The following is a 14,609-nucleotide window of genomic DNA, read 5'->3' on the forward strand; positions in this document are numbered from 1 at the left end:
GGCTATGGATTTGAGGCTGTGTATTTGGGGCTGTGTATTTGAGGCTGTGGGTTTGAGGCTATGGATTTGAGGCTATGGATTTCTGGATATGTATTTGAGGCTGTGTATTTGAGGCTGTAGATTTGAGGCTATGGATTTGAGGCTTTGGATTTGCGGCTATGGATTTCAGGCTGTGGATTTGAGGCTGTGTATTTGACGCTTTGGATTTGAGGCTGTGGATGATATAAAACCGAGAGAGAGGATGGCATTTGTCGCTCTAGTGGACTAAGTATGTTTGCACCATTAATATATCAAACTCTTTATGAATTCAGCCATATGTGCTAAAACATATGTGCTACCACTTGTGCCCACATTAATGGTATGTCTGCATCTTTAAGGCTGTCATATTCAAGTAGAAAATGTTGTGAGACTACCGGAGGAACATTTGTGTAAATTAAGATTTCACACTTTTGGAGTGAAAATCTTCTACGGCTGAGGGGCAAGTAACATTTCCCTTTGTCAGCAAGCTTTCCCAAGCTGAAGGTGTGTGTACATGTTGTAAATCTTAATTTAGTTCATCGAGCTTTTCACCCACTTCCTGGAAAAAAAAAAAAACCTGTTTTACTGTTCGTTAGGGTTGTCAAAATTTACGAGTTAACACATGCGATTAATTGTCAAGGATTTTTTGTTTGTTTTAAATTGCATTTTTCACATTTACCTTAGCTCGTATGCCCTTGCTGACAGTTGACAGCTTTCCCTCACAGTTTGAATCCACTATAATCAGCCTGATAGGATGTTAGAAAAAGCAGCTGATGTAGTATTAGCTGGCATTATTGTGGCAATAATGGCAGTATTGCCCTTGATAAAGTTCTTTCTGATGGTAGCAAGAAGGCCACACAAATGGGATGTTTTAGAATCAATTTTACTGGAGCCAAACACCAGATTTAAAAATGTGATTAAATATGTGTTTAGACCTACAGCCTCAGAGTTGCAAGGCCAGTTCCCTGACCAGGAAGCTGCCAGACCAACCCCTCAGTTTTTGTTTAAATATTTTTTTGAGCTTTTTCAACTTTATTGGATAGAACAGTGTAGAGAGACAGGAAGAACAGGGGAAGAGAGAGGGAGGGAGAGATTCGAACCGCCGATGTCGCGGCTCGCAATGAGCATGTGGACAGTGCTCTACGGGCTATGCCACGAGAAACCCTAGACCCCTCACTTTAATCCCTCACATGAAACCATCTAAGCAAAACAGCACCCTTAATATTAAAAACCCTGCAATTCCTTTATGGAATACAATCAGAATGCTATTCCATCACAGTATAACTAAATTAGTAATTATCTTCGTCATAAAATATGCAATACTGTCGGGATTCTCGGGAAAAAGGGGGGGGGGGGGGGTGAAATATCAGTATTCTGTTACATTTTTGTGTGCTCCCAGAAGCAAGTACCGTAGAGCAATGGCTCCCAGCCCTGTTCCTGAAGATCTACGGGTCCTGTAGGTTTTCATTTCAACCCTAATTTGGCACAACCTGACTCTGCTAATTAGCAGCTGAACGAGACCTCTACCTGTTGAAATGAGGTGTGCTTTGATAGGGTTGGGAGTGATAAGGACTGTAGATCAGAACCGTAGATTTCCAGCAGCAGATTTGGGCAGCCCTGCTACAGCACATATACCAGGTATAGTGCCTGGCATTATACACTGTCTGTATAGCCGGACATACAGGGACCACTGCTGTAGGGAATAGCCGTTTATGCGCTAAAGCTGGGGGAACAGGACACTGGGGGAACAGTCTGCTGGAGGAACAGTCGGCTGGGGGAACGGGACACGGGGGAACAGGCGCTGGTGATATGGGGCGCAGGGGGAACAGGACCCTGGTGGTATGGGGCGCAGGGGGAACAGGACCCTGGTGGTATGGGGCCAGGGGAACAGGACCTGGTGGTATGGGGCGCTGGGGGAACGGTCTGCTGGGGAACAGTCGCTGGGGAAGGCAGACGTGGGGAACAGGACCTGGTGGTTTGGGGCGCAGGGGGAACGGGACCCTGGTGGTATGGGGCGCAGGGGGAACAGTATGCTGGTGGTTTGGGGCGCAGGGGGAACAGGACGCTGGTGGTATGGGGCGCAGGGGGAACGGACGCTGGTGGTATGGGGCGCAGGGGGAACAGGGCTGGGTATGGGGGACAGCGCGGGACATGGGGCCGGGGTATGGGCCGCAGGGGGAACAGGACGCTGGTGGTATGGGGCGCAGGGGGAACAGGACCCTGGGGGAATGGGGCGCAGGGGGAACAGTACGCTGCTGAGGGGTGCAGGGCAGAGAGGAGAAGCGAGCGCGCGTTCAGATAAAACGGAGCGAATGCCTTAAATGAATGATTCATGCTGGGTTGCCATGGACTTGGTTGCAGGCGGAAGATCTGAGGTTGGCGGGGGGCGGGGGGGCGGAGGCCGCCTCTCCCTGGTTTAGCAGTTTAGCGGGGCAGGGCCTCAGAAGTGCAAATCACACCCCCCCCCCCCCCCCACCGCACCCCAGCCCTGTGCTAACGGTCTCCTTCCCCCCTCCGCCAGGAACGCCTCCTGATGAGCCTGCTGCCCAGGAACGTCGCCATGGAGATGAAGGAGGACTTCTGAAGCCACCGGAGAGGATCTTCCACAAGATCTACATCCAGAGGCATGACAACTGTCAGGTACGCCTGGCGCACCAGCCCCAACCACCACTCCCCGTCCCCCACCCCAAATCATTCCCCTGAACCCCATGCGACCAACCGCACCCCCCCCCCCCCCCCCACCATCTCCTGTCCCACCTTCAACACCCCTTTCTGCTTCATTTCTGCCAAGTGCGGCCGTGCTCGTTGTGTATACTGCGTGTTGTGCCTGCCACCCTGCGCACCCCCCCGCCCCCCCCCCCCTCCCCCCGCCCCCTGCCTCCTGCCTCTTGTGAAGGTCACGGGCCTCCTGCCTGACCTCTAAATCTTCCGCTTTGCCGTTCGAAGCGCACCCCTGCGTCAGACCTGAGAGGGCTTCGCCGTGGCGACGGGCTCCGTGGTTCGGTAACCGACGGCGCGCGTGACCTCTTCCACCTCAGATTACGATTAGCGGACGGCCGGCGCGGCTGATGCGATTAGCGCGGGGTTAGCGTCGGGGATTACGCCGGCCCGTTAGCCGCGTTCCCGTGCGAATACAGTTTAATAACCTGCTTACTGTTACCCATAAACCCGCACCGCGACAACGCACGGGGCAAATCACAGCTTATTAATGTTCAGGTGAGAACGCTCACCTGACACACTGAGTCAGGCTGGCCCTTTCATTCAGAATGTACCTAAAATGGAAATGATATTCAAATCAGCTGTTTTATGATTTTTAAGAAATTTGAGCCCCTGTTGTCAACACTGTCTCATAGATACAGTGCATATGGAAAGAAACATGAAAACTGAAATAATATATCTACGGTATATATCATTTTAATGTGAATCTAATGATGAGGCAAATGACTGGATATTTGTTGTGCTTGCGTTGATTTTTAAAGAACATTAATCACGTCCAAGTATTTGCGTGACAGACTTCAGTCTAACTATTGAAGAAAAAGGCTTAAAAACTTGATCAGCAATGTTGATAGTCTCTCCCACTCTCCCACCCACCGGGCTTCAAAACATTCCAGAACACACACACACACAGACACACACACACACAATCTTGCTTGCTCACACACACACACACAAATACACAATCTTGCTTGCTCACAAACACACGGACACACACATACACAAACTTGCTTCCTCTCACACACACACACACACACACACACACACTCTCTCACACTCACCTCACCAGGGGAACACTCCCACAACCACGGGGGTGGAACAATCACAAAGTCCAATCGTGCTGGCAATAACATTAACCATCTGTAATTTCAGGCCCACTGGGACCGTCTAATCTCCCTGCCAGAGAAATTAGTCCTCTCAGAGAACTTTCTCCCTCTATCACTTCTTGTGCCATGAGGTGAATCTGATATAATTAAAGCAGTTAAATCCAAAAACACCATAATAATTTCAGCGCGCTCTCGAACAGCAACAACTGAGCAGGACGCCGCGCTCCGGCGCTCGCAACGCGTCGAAAGGCTCTTCCTGAGGCGCGACGATTCGTGCTAATTTTAGCCCCCGCTGCTCATTTCCTGTATTTGCCCATAACCGAAATGCAAAAAAGAAAAAAAAATTAGTCCAAAAAGTCCAATTAGCTGCTGTCCGTATCCGGGGTATTAACTGCCAAATGATTATATAGTCGATTAAACGCCTCCCGATTTAGCTGTGTGGCGTGAGGGGGGTGTGGGTGCGTGGCAAAGGGGGGTGCGATGCGGGTCGGAGCCGGCGGCGGGGGGCGTGGTCCGGGAATGGCGGCGTAAAAGGAGCCTGCCTCCGCCGGCGGCGATCTGAAGACCCCGGGTGAAAAGGGGCTTCTGTACACAGTCACGCCTTGCAGGTGCCCCCGAGGTTTTCACAGGGGGCCCGGCCAGACTGGGGTCATGAAGGTAGGCGCTGGCGACTTGGGACATTATCAAAAATATTGGGAAAACCTTTCTTTTTTTTTTAAATATAACAATTTTAAAATAATGACAAGGTCCCCTGGAAGCTTGTGACCCTGGGTGGGGGGATGTCCCTGGATCACAAAAAAGTTGAAACCCCCCCCCCCCCAACCATATCAGAGGATGGACAGCTCCAAACAAGATGGCAGAAACCTGGCCTAGCCAATCAGTGCAGATGAGTGAAATGATGAAAAAAGAGGGAGGGAGGAGGAGAAGGATGCCTCAGAAGGCGGGTAATGGGGGGGTAGGGAGGGGGGAGGTGATGCACTTCGCGGTGTTGAGGTGCCGGTGCCTTTCTTACCCATGGGGGGGTAGGTGGGGGTGGGGGGGAGGGGTGATGAGTCTGGCGGTCTTGGTGCCCCCCCCCCCCCCCCGCTGGGCTTCGCTCTAACGCGGTTTGACACACAGAGCCGTGGCAGAAATTGGACGGTGACCTGAGGGACTGCTGGAGCTCTTCTCCTACCTCATCACGCTCGCTGGCTCTGCTTTCATAAACACGTCAGGGATTTTGGGGTTTGGTGGGTGGTGCGAGAGCTCCCCTCCTTTACTGGAATGTTCCTTAAAAAAATAAAAAATAAAATAAAAAATAAAAAACAAACAGATGGTTATCTGTTATTCTCTGAGCGGGGATGTTTAAGTACTAGGTCTGCTCATGAGGGACCAATTGGGCTGCCCTTCCATGATATCTGTACGTCAGTGTCCACTGAATTATGTTGTATAGATTAAAGCACTTATGCATGTTCTTGCACACGTATGCACACCTTAATGTGTGTATGCACACCATTATGCACACACGTGCATGTGCACATGCCTACATGCACATGCATGCGTCCTCACACACACACACACACACACACTCATATGTAGTCAACGATGCATGCTAATGCTCTGTGGTGTGCGCGCGTGCATCTGATTATAAACAATGTTTCTGTTATGACACCAAGAGCAAATGTGTTCTTGCTGATTTTTGGTATTGTTTACCGCCCCCGATGCCCAAATGTGATTGGTCAGGCCGGCCACACGCAGAGTTGTTCTGAATGATTTTTTGCATGGGGTTTCACGCCATTTCATGCGCTGTCAGTTCCGCGAGGTGTAATTGCCGAGTGCCAGATGTCAATAGCTTCTACGTGAAACAATGATACGCTAATTGACTTTTCAACAGCATTTGAAGTGTCATGCCCGTCAACGGTGCCGTTTTTTTTCTGAAATAAGCAGAGTTATTCATTGTGGAAAGTGCATGCCCGTTTCAGGGGGTGGATGCTTTTTTGAAGCAGTAGCAAAAGTACTTCACACAAGCACTACACACACACCTAATACTACTTCAGCCCAAAACCACTTAGCCTTTTTCTCTGTCAAATTCAGTCAAGTCCTGAACTTTCCGGTTCCACCCCGACCTTCCTATTCAGCTGTAAGCAGAATTTTGTTGAGCTTGAAGAGAAGTACAATTAAGTTTCTAGAATTTTTAGTTGTATACTGCAGATTAAAAATAGCACGCACGCTGCAAACATAATACAGTTATAATTAAGTGTAATGTTTTGTCGTTACAGATGGCAGCTCGTTAAAATATTCACAGTAAATTGAATCGATAACACCTCGTTATTTTGACATCTGTGCGACGGCAAAGTGCCGTTTAATACGATCTTCTGAAGACGATTCGATCGGTGGAAATATGCCAGCTTTTGAGCATAATTGATTTTCGGGTTTTCGTTTAGGATGCTTGGACCGGCTCGTTTATTTTTGAGGAATATCCGATGTTGGGCTGACGTGATGTTTTGCTGTTTTTCCACCCAGCATCCTGTTCGCTGACATCGTGGGTTTCACAAGTCTGGCTTCCCAGTGCACGGCGCAAGAGCTTGTCAAGTTGCTGAATGAACTCTTCGGCAAGTTTGACGAACTGGCCACAGTGAGTAATTGATTTTCCACCCTTTTAAACGCTTGACTACTTGATTCCCATTTGCGTCCAGCGGGGAGTTTTTTTTGTACCTGTGGCGACGGAATTATTATTCTATTTTTGCACGCGCCCGCGGTTCACCTTGACCGAGGACAAGATGATTCAAAGTGTCTGGTGCATTTGTTTGCTTTCATTTTGCACCTGCAACCCTATCGCGTTGGGTTTATTGAATAAGAGAAAGAGACACACGAGGGATCAAGGACGGGAAATGGAGCGGTTTTTCCGTCTGTTTTTGTTGTTTGCTTTTATTTTATCTTGCTGGCTTCTTAATGTTTCTGCGGGTGCTGACACCACCTAAATGCACTGTGTGTGAAATGGACATTAAAATATTTGCTTATAACTACGCTTTTCAACATTAAGGATATGGGGGAAAAAAACACATTTCAGTGAGATTAACCCTAGGGCTAAATATCCGCTTTTATATGAAAAGAGCTATCGCTACCAGGGTCATAGGCCTCATTTCATGAATTTAATGCTGAATGTAGGCTACGTATGCACTAATGCACCGGAGGGCCTGTAGCCTTTCATTCAGACCTGAGCTCTGCTTTGAACAAAGCCGCGAATCCTCTCGCGGAGAAAGATATCGCCGCTGGGCCTTTTAAGATAACAGATTTGCATCGCACGAATTGAAATACGGGGGTCATGCGGTGTTCTCATGATCATAACCAAATACTGAATTAGGCATTTTGCAGCAGTCGGGAATAATATCACTCCCGGTTGCCAGGCATGCGAGCGAGCAACAATAATATTTGGAAATTAATGAGAGCAACAACATTAATCCAAATATTATTGTTGTTGCTCTCATTAATTTCCATTCATTCATACATTTTTGTAAAAAAAAAAAAAAAATATATATATATATATATATATATATATATATATAAAATAAAATCTATAAAAAATTTCTCATAAAGAAGTTTTTCTAGTTTGATGTGCCCTTCAAAAGGCCTCTGAGCGGCCCCCGCTGGTTGCAGTGCGTTCGGTTTGTGGTGTCGCCCGGAAGAGCTGGTCTCAGATTGCAGGACACGGTATGAAATGGAAACTGATTGTATCTGTAATTCGGGAGCACAGGAGGCACTTTTTCGGCTATTCCCTGCCTTGCTAAAACACCGGCCGTGGCTGCTTGCTACCTGGACGGATTCTGCTCTGAGTACTTAAAAAAATAAATAAATACTGCAATGTTAAAGAATCCCTGCTGCTCGTTGGTGAATAGAACGTTGTAAAACAGGAAATGTACTCTGTGCAGCTGTGACCAGGTCGATGCTCTTTGCAACTTTGAGACATTTGCATTGATAGCATTAAAATTGTCCTCAAGCAGCCATTTACCCCCAGCACTCCCCACTCAAAATCTTTCAAAAATGTTCATGTTCCTTAGTGCTTCAAAATGAGGTAGTGGTCCGGTAAAGAGGCTTTCTTTCGTAGTGACTGTCCTATGAATGGTAGTAGCTTGATGTATTACGCATACATTTTGTGTGTGTGTGTGCTTGTGTGCGTGTCTGTGTGTCCTGCTATAACATAGTATGTGTTAACTGTCGTACATTTCGTTAGATTTACTCTTCTTCATCATCTTCTCCATCCTCATATTTTCACTATATTGCGTGTCAGCAGCCTCCCTCAGACCGTGGTTCTACGGACAGAGGTGCCACGTGACCGATTGATTGATTGATTGACTGATTTATTGATTGATTGATTGATTGATTGATAGGATATTGAAGCTCAGAATTCTTGCCAAAGGTTGAAAGCAGCAGAGCATTGCCCATTCTGTTTGAGGCTCTGTCCACACTGATTGGGCATGACCACCTGACCGCCCGAGCTGGCCGGAGAATCCTTTTTTTTTTTGTTTCTTTTCTTTTTCCGTAGAAATCCTGCGAGTCCTCCGTTGCTATCCCGGTACAAAGGGCTTTAAACATCGGGCCAAAGCCTCCGCTCGAGGGTCAGCTGACCCCCGCGTCCCACCTTGCCTCCCTTTGTACAGCTGGCTAGTTATCGAGCCGAGCAATCGGTGGTTTCGAACAGCGACGTCCCGCCCGCGATTAGAGCTGTGAGCCGAAGACTCGGACCCTAGGCTTCGGTGCGTGACTTTCTGATCTCTCACTCTCTCTCTCTCTCTCTCTCTCCCTCTGTCCCTCTGTCTCTCTCTCTCTCTCTCTGTCTCTCTCTCTCTCTCTCTCTCTCTCTCTCTCTCTCTCTCTCTCTCTCTCTCTCTCTCTCTCTCTCTCTCTCTCTCTCTCTCTCTCTCTCTCTCTCTCTCTCTCTCTCTCTCTCTCTCTCTCTCTCTCTCTCTCTCTCTCTCTCTCTCTCTCCGTTGCCGGATTTTTACAGCCAGTGCTTAATGGCTCTTCTGTCTCCGCCTGGTTCTTTGATTTTTTTCTTTTCTTTTTTTCCCCACGGTAGCAGAACTGCAGCCTTCGCCTTTGGACTTCCAGGGCGGCCATGTTGTTAGAGATCAAAACCGCCGTTCGGCCCCCCCCCGGGTTCCCGTCCCCCTCGCTGTTTGAGGGATGTTGTTCCTCCTCAGTTACAGTGTGTTCGCTTTCATGCTTTCTGGCTCATTAACTGCACCTTTCGCTCCACAAACTACAAACGCGAACGTCTGTGACTGAGTGACTGAGTGAGTGATGAAGCTGCACCATTGGTCGGCCGAGTTATGAAGTTACACCATTGGTCGGCCGAGTTATGAAGTTACACCATTGGTCGGCCGAGTTATGAAGTTACACCAGTGGTCAGCCGGGTCACATGTGTTAGGTCCAGCCATATGCTAGGTTTTGAGGTGCTCTTGTTTTTTTTAGCGTTTGAGGAACGGGTCGGACTTCCTGTCAGCTGGTGTAATGGACGGAGATGCCTGATGAGAACCCGGGCATTGATATTTAAACAAGACCAGATTAAAACCTAGTAAGTGGCTGGACCTAACACGTGATCCGGCCGACCAATGGTGTGCCTTCATAACTCGGCCGACCAATGGTGTAACTTCATTGCTCAGTCACACAGTCACAGACGTTCGAGTTTGTAGGGCTGGCCCGCTGTTGCGGTCCAGCCAAAAAAGATCAGTCTGCATGCCAGTCAAGGCGCTCTGGAACAAAGCAGAGCTGCAGTGTAATTGTTTCAACTGCTGCACGATTGCAACGCCACCCATCGAATTTATCACTGCGTTGTTACCTGTGCAGGGTTGACAGGTGACAATTTAGCTTCACAGCTAATCCTGGGACGGCCAAGTGGCTGTGCACTGTGTCAAACAAACACTAGTTGTATTCATATTCCACATTATAGACTATGTTATGATGATAATAGGCATGAATAATGATAATGAAACAGGCATGAAAACTGCACTATACCTCATGTGCAATCTCCCGATGTCATAAAGCGATGCCCGTTACTGTGCTTCCAACAGCACGGAGGGTCTCTTTGTGTCGGATGTCATGAAGGGCACCACTGGCTCATAACCGCATTAGGAAGCAGCCTGGCGACGGCCACGAAGCCGTTGCGTACGTGTACGTGAGTGTGTGTGTGTGCGCGCGCGCGGGAAAGTGAACACGCACGCGTGTGTGTGTGTGTTTGTGTGCGGATCGCGTTGAGCTCCCAAAGTGATCTCCTTTAGTCCCTCACATCCAAATCCAATTAAACGGGCCTGGGTTCCACTCAGTGCTAACAGGGAGCTTAACGGGCCAAGACATCCACACCCTTAATTCAGTGTATGATACTGTCTTCTATAGTTTTGATCCTCTCTGTACTCCACACCATTAGAAGTTCTTTTATTTGTTTGCTAATGAACATTAAATCACAACATTTCAGCCATTATCTGTTATCGCGTACTGTAGCTTTCCCTGGTCTTAATTAAAATTCGGGAAATATGGATCTGTGTGATTATTAGTAAATATGTTTTTTTAAGTAAGATGAGAAATTAATTAAATATAGGAGCTGTGCACTAAAAAAAATAAATTCTGTGTGTTGAAAGAATGGCACCGGGTAAGTAAGTAGTGCACCGGGCCGGACTAGACCACTCCAGACCACTCCATACCAGGCCAGACCAGGCCATACCAGGCCATGCCAGGCCATACCAGGCCAGACCAGACCAGGCAATACCAAGCCAGACCAGCCCAGCCCAGCCCAGCCCAGCCCAGCCCAGGCCAGACCAGCCCAGGCCAGACCAGCGCAGACCAGCTCAGACCAGACCAGCCCAGCCCAGACCAGCCCAGCCCAGCCCAGCCCAGCCCAGCCCAGCCCAGCCCAGACCAGCCCAGACCAGCCTAGACCAGCCCAGACCAGCCCAGCCCAGACGCTCTGCCCTTCTCCAAGCCTGCAGGGCGGCTGTGCACTTTCCCTCCTGCGTCCAGCCAGGCGAACCCTCTCATCACCGTCCTGATTGCATCCATTCGTCCTCCCTCTCTGTTCTGACAGGCCGTTTTCCACGGTTTAAAGATAGAGCCGGCGCGCCCCCCCCCACCCCCGCGCGCTGTCCCGGCGCGACGGTGTTGCGTACGCCCTGAGAAGGCCTGGTGAGGTTAGACGTGGCGGGTGTCTTTTGCCGTCTACCCAAGATAATCACAATCGTGTTTTCCGCTTATTTGTCATCTTGACATTTATTTATTTTAAGCCGCGCGTTCTACAGGAGTCATGAATTGTGTTTTTGTTTTTTTTTGAAAACTTGTTTAATATTATATTGATTTGTGCTTATCTAAGTTTGTGCGCAGGCCCAGGCCTCATTAAAATGGAGGAGATAAGAACAGGGGGGGTTTAGGGGGGGGGGGGGGCGTGCAGGAAATGAGAGGAGAAGCACAGCAGGGAGAGACGCCCGTGCTCCTGCCCACAAACAGCTTCACAGCTCTGGGCACGAACACAACTACTACCCCAGGATCCACAGGCCCCTCTGGAGGAGGCACTCAGTGAAATGCTATGAAATGCTCCATACAGTAGAATATGATAATATGGAGTTTATGTCTTTTAGACTCATGTTAACCCGGATGTTGAATCAACAGGATAATGTCGGCCAATGAATAGGTTTAGAGCTGAACATGTTAGTGCATACATGTACAGATAATTTTATGTCTGGGAACCCTCAATTGAATCAACAGGATCGTTTTACCGTCTGCAAATAATTCATTTTGGAACTGAACACGCCAGTGATACTGTACAGATACTGTAATTTTATGTCGTCTTTTTAGATTCGTATTAATCCCGAGTCCCATCAACAGGGTCGTTTTACTGGCAGGGAATAAATACGGTACGTTCAGAACTGAACATGTTAGCAAATGAATGTCCAGATACGGTAAGGGAAGATAAGGAAGCGATCTCCCTCTGTGGGGTCACCAGGAGGTCGCCTTGAATGTCCTGCTCTTCATCTCTAATCTGTGTAGATTATTGATCTGCATATTTTGGATTAAGTCAACGGGGAGTCGTGGAGACGTGCGGACAGTGGAAGCACCGTAGATCCACTCTCCATCCACTCCTGTAACACTCTCTCTCTCTCTCTCTATCCACTCCTGTAACACTCTCTCTCTTGCCCTTTCTCTCCCTTTCTCTCCCTTTCTTTCTCTTTCTCTCTCTCTTGCTCTTTCTCTCCCTTCCTCTCTCTCTCTCTTGCTCTTTCTCTCCCTTTCTTTCTCTCTCTCTTGCTCCCCGTGTTGCGTGGAGATAATTAAAAACACCAGCAGATTGTGTGTTGTAGCCGGAGCATGTGACCGGGATAATCCCGCTCGGATCTGAAATGGCACCGAAACTGTCGACTGGAGCTTAGTGCAGGGAGGAGGGAGAGAGCGACACACACACACGCACACTACCACAACACACCCCGCACGCAACACTCACACACACACGCGCCCCACACGCTTGACAGACACACACACTCGCCCACGCCATACACACATGCACACATTACCACGGATCTGTGGCCTCCACACTGGGGGCGTGTCCTGTGACATTTGTCCCTGTCATCTGGGCGCCCGCGGCCCTGTTATCCAATCATAATTTGGGAGCAGAGCTTATTACCAGGAATCTGTGGACACCCGACTGGGTGATGGCCTGCATTTAATAAGGCGCCGCGTCCATAGTAGCGTTTTTACCAGGAGCTCAAAGCAGTCTGCCGCAAAGGGGGGGGGGGGGGGGGGGGGGGGGGCAGGTTGACCATGTGTAACCCCCCCCCTCACTTGGGGGAGACAGGGTTAGGCATTTAATAACACAACAATAATGAATTCTGTTTATAGAGCGCTGTTTGCAGCGTGGCAGTCTCAGAGCGCTTTTTCAATGGGCAGCGCTGGAGCACCGCAATTAAAAGTGACAAACAATTCAAAAGATGAAGACGTGCAATATTCACAGAAGGAATAGCGGTTAGAGGGACAGAAACCGAGCACGCCAAAAAAAAAAAAAAAGAGAAAGAGAGATGGCCAATTAGTACCAGGCTTGGAAAAGAGGTTTTCCAGACTGATGTAAAGGCCCTGTTTGAGTAGGAAGCCCTGAGGTCAGTCGTCTTATTTCCTGGTCCAGGCAGGCTGCCGCAGGGTATGCTGGGTTTTTAAAATTTTTTTATTTCCCTGCCTTAATATCAGCAATCAGTTCAGAACCAAGAAAGCCAGACGAGGTGGCTGTGTAATGGACTGCTTTCATTGGTCAGTTAAGTTCCAGAGTAACTTCAAATGGCAGCAGACCCCGTGGTAGTCCGGGACCAGGAAGGACAGTCGCTGCTTTAGGTGATCTCGGGGGGGGGGGGGGCGTTCCAGAGGTGTGGAGCCACGGGACAGGAACCACGACCCCCACCCCCCCTTTTTAAGCGGCCGTATGTGGGACACGTTGTGCCGGTCTGGAGTCCCCCAATCTGAGTGTGTGAGAGGGACAGGTAGGGCCAACGCGGGTTACAGAACGCTCTGGTAAAAACGTCCCCGCAATGTTTCGCCAGTGTTATGTCACCGTCGCTACATGGCAGAAACGTTGTGGGAACGTTTTGCGTAAGCTGGGGTGAGACCCGGAAAACAAATGTTTCGGTTATTAAAATGTTTATTGACATGACACCAGTGTCTTGGATGACAATACCCAATTGCAGTGAAAACATTTTAAATAATGTTTTGGGTAAGCTGCTGCTTGTTCAGTGAGGTTGCTGGTAAGCCCCTCTGGAGCATAAAGATATGAGTGAGTTTTTTTTCGGGATGGGTTGGGGATAAGGGCCTCGATCCTCAAATGTTTTTGCGGAGCGAAGCGACGTGTTTTGCTGATGTTGTCGGTGCTGGACAGGGAGGTGTCAAACTTCACACCCAGATCCGTTTCCCCCCCCCCCCGCCCCCGCCCCCTCTGGGGAGGATGCTCTGGACCTGCTAGGATGGAGCTAAATCGTGTCAGTGCTGGCATTCTGTTAGGGTGTGTCCGTCAGTATAGCTTCAGCTTCTACACCCCTGCCTGCAGCTGGGTCCAGAGGTCATATCATCAGTGCATGTGTATTGCTTCCATATTTATGGTTTATGGCAGTGCCTCTCCAGCTTTCTCCCCCCCAAGGCCCCCTGTGTCCACGGAAATATTTCACCCCCCCCAACCCCCACCCCCCCCCACAGGAGACATGATAACCTGTCTGCCTGTCATCATTGCAACTCCAACAGTTCAGTACAGTTAGGCAAGCTTATTCCATTTAACCCCATAAAAGAGTAAAAGTGATTTTATTTTTAAAAATCTGTCGTTATGGCGAGGGGTGGGGGGGGTGGGGGGGGTGGTGGGGTGGGGTCACTGTTAGTTATTCATTTAACTGCAGTAAAGATGTAAATAGTGATTTTATTCTTTAAAATGTCTTATGGCGAGGTGGGGGTGGGGAGATTGGGTCACATGTGTAGGCTGGTTTTTGCATTCGTTTTCTAGAAGAATTTACAGAGCTCCTGTCAGCCAGGAGAGCTCAAACTACTTGTTTTTTGCGTCCCTCTAATGGGATGGCCTTGATGCCCGGGTCCAGGCCTGTTGTTAGGCCATGCAGTCGATGACCGGCGATCGGCAGTACCTTTAGGATGGGCAGGCATGATGCGGACCGTCTGTCACAGATGACACAGCAAAGTTAGTCATGGCTCGACAGTGCTTCTTCCCCGTCGCTCGTAGTGACCCTGCTGATCCTCCGGTCGCTGGGGCCAGGTTGATCATTCGTT

General features: G+C 49.1%; 1 protein-coding gene across 1 annotated transcript in view; it reads left to right on the top strand.

Moving 5' to 3' along the window:
* The window catches only part of adcy1a (adenylate cyclase 1a), a 68,026-nt gene that overhangs the window by 9,312 nt on the left and 44,105 nt on the right, over positions 1 to 14,609 (top strand). Inside the window, 3 exon segments of the mRNA XM_064334146.1 lie at positions 2,540 to 2,597; positions 2,600 to 2,658; positions 6,322 to 6,453. Coding sequence (XP_064190216.1) covers positions 2,540 to 2,597; positions 2,600 to 2,658; positions 6,322 to 6,453 — 249 coding nt within the window.

The sequence above is a fragment of the Anguilla rostrata genome, chromosome 4 (genome assembly GCF_018555375.3).
Source record: "Anguilla rostrata isolate EN2019 chromosome 4, ASM1855537v3, whole genome shotgun sequence".
Classification (NCBI taxonomy): Eukaryota; Metazoa; Chordata; class Actinopteri; order Anguilliformes; family Anguillidae; genus Anguilla; species Anguilla rostrata.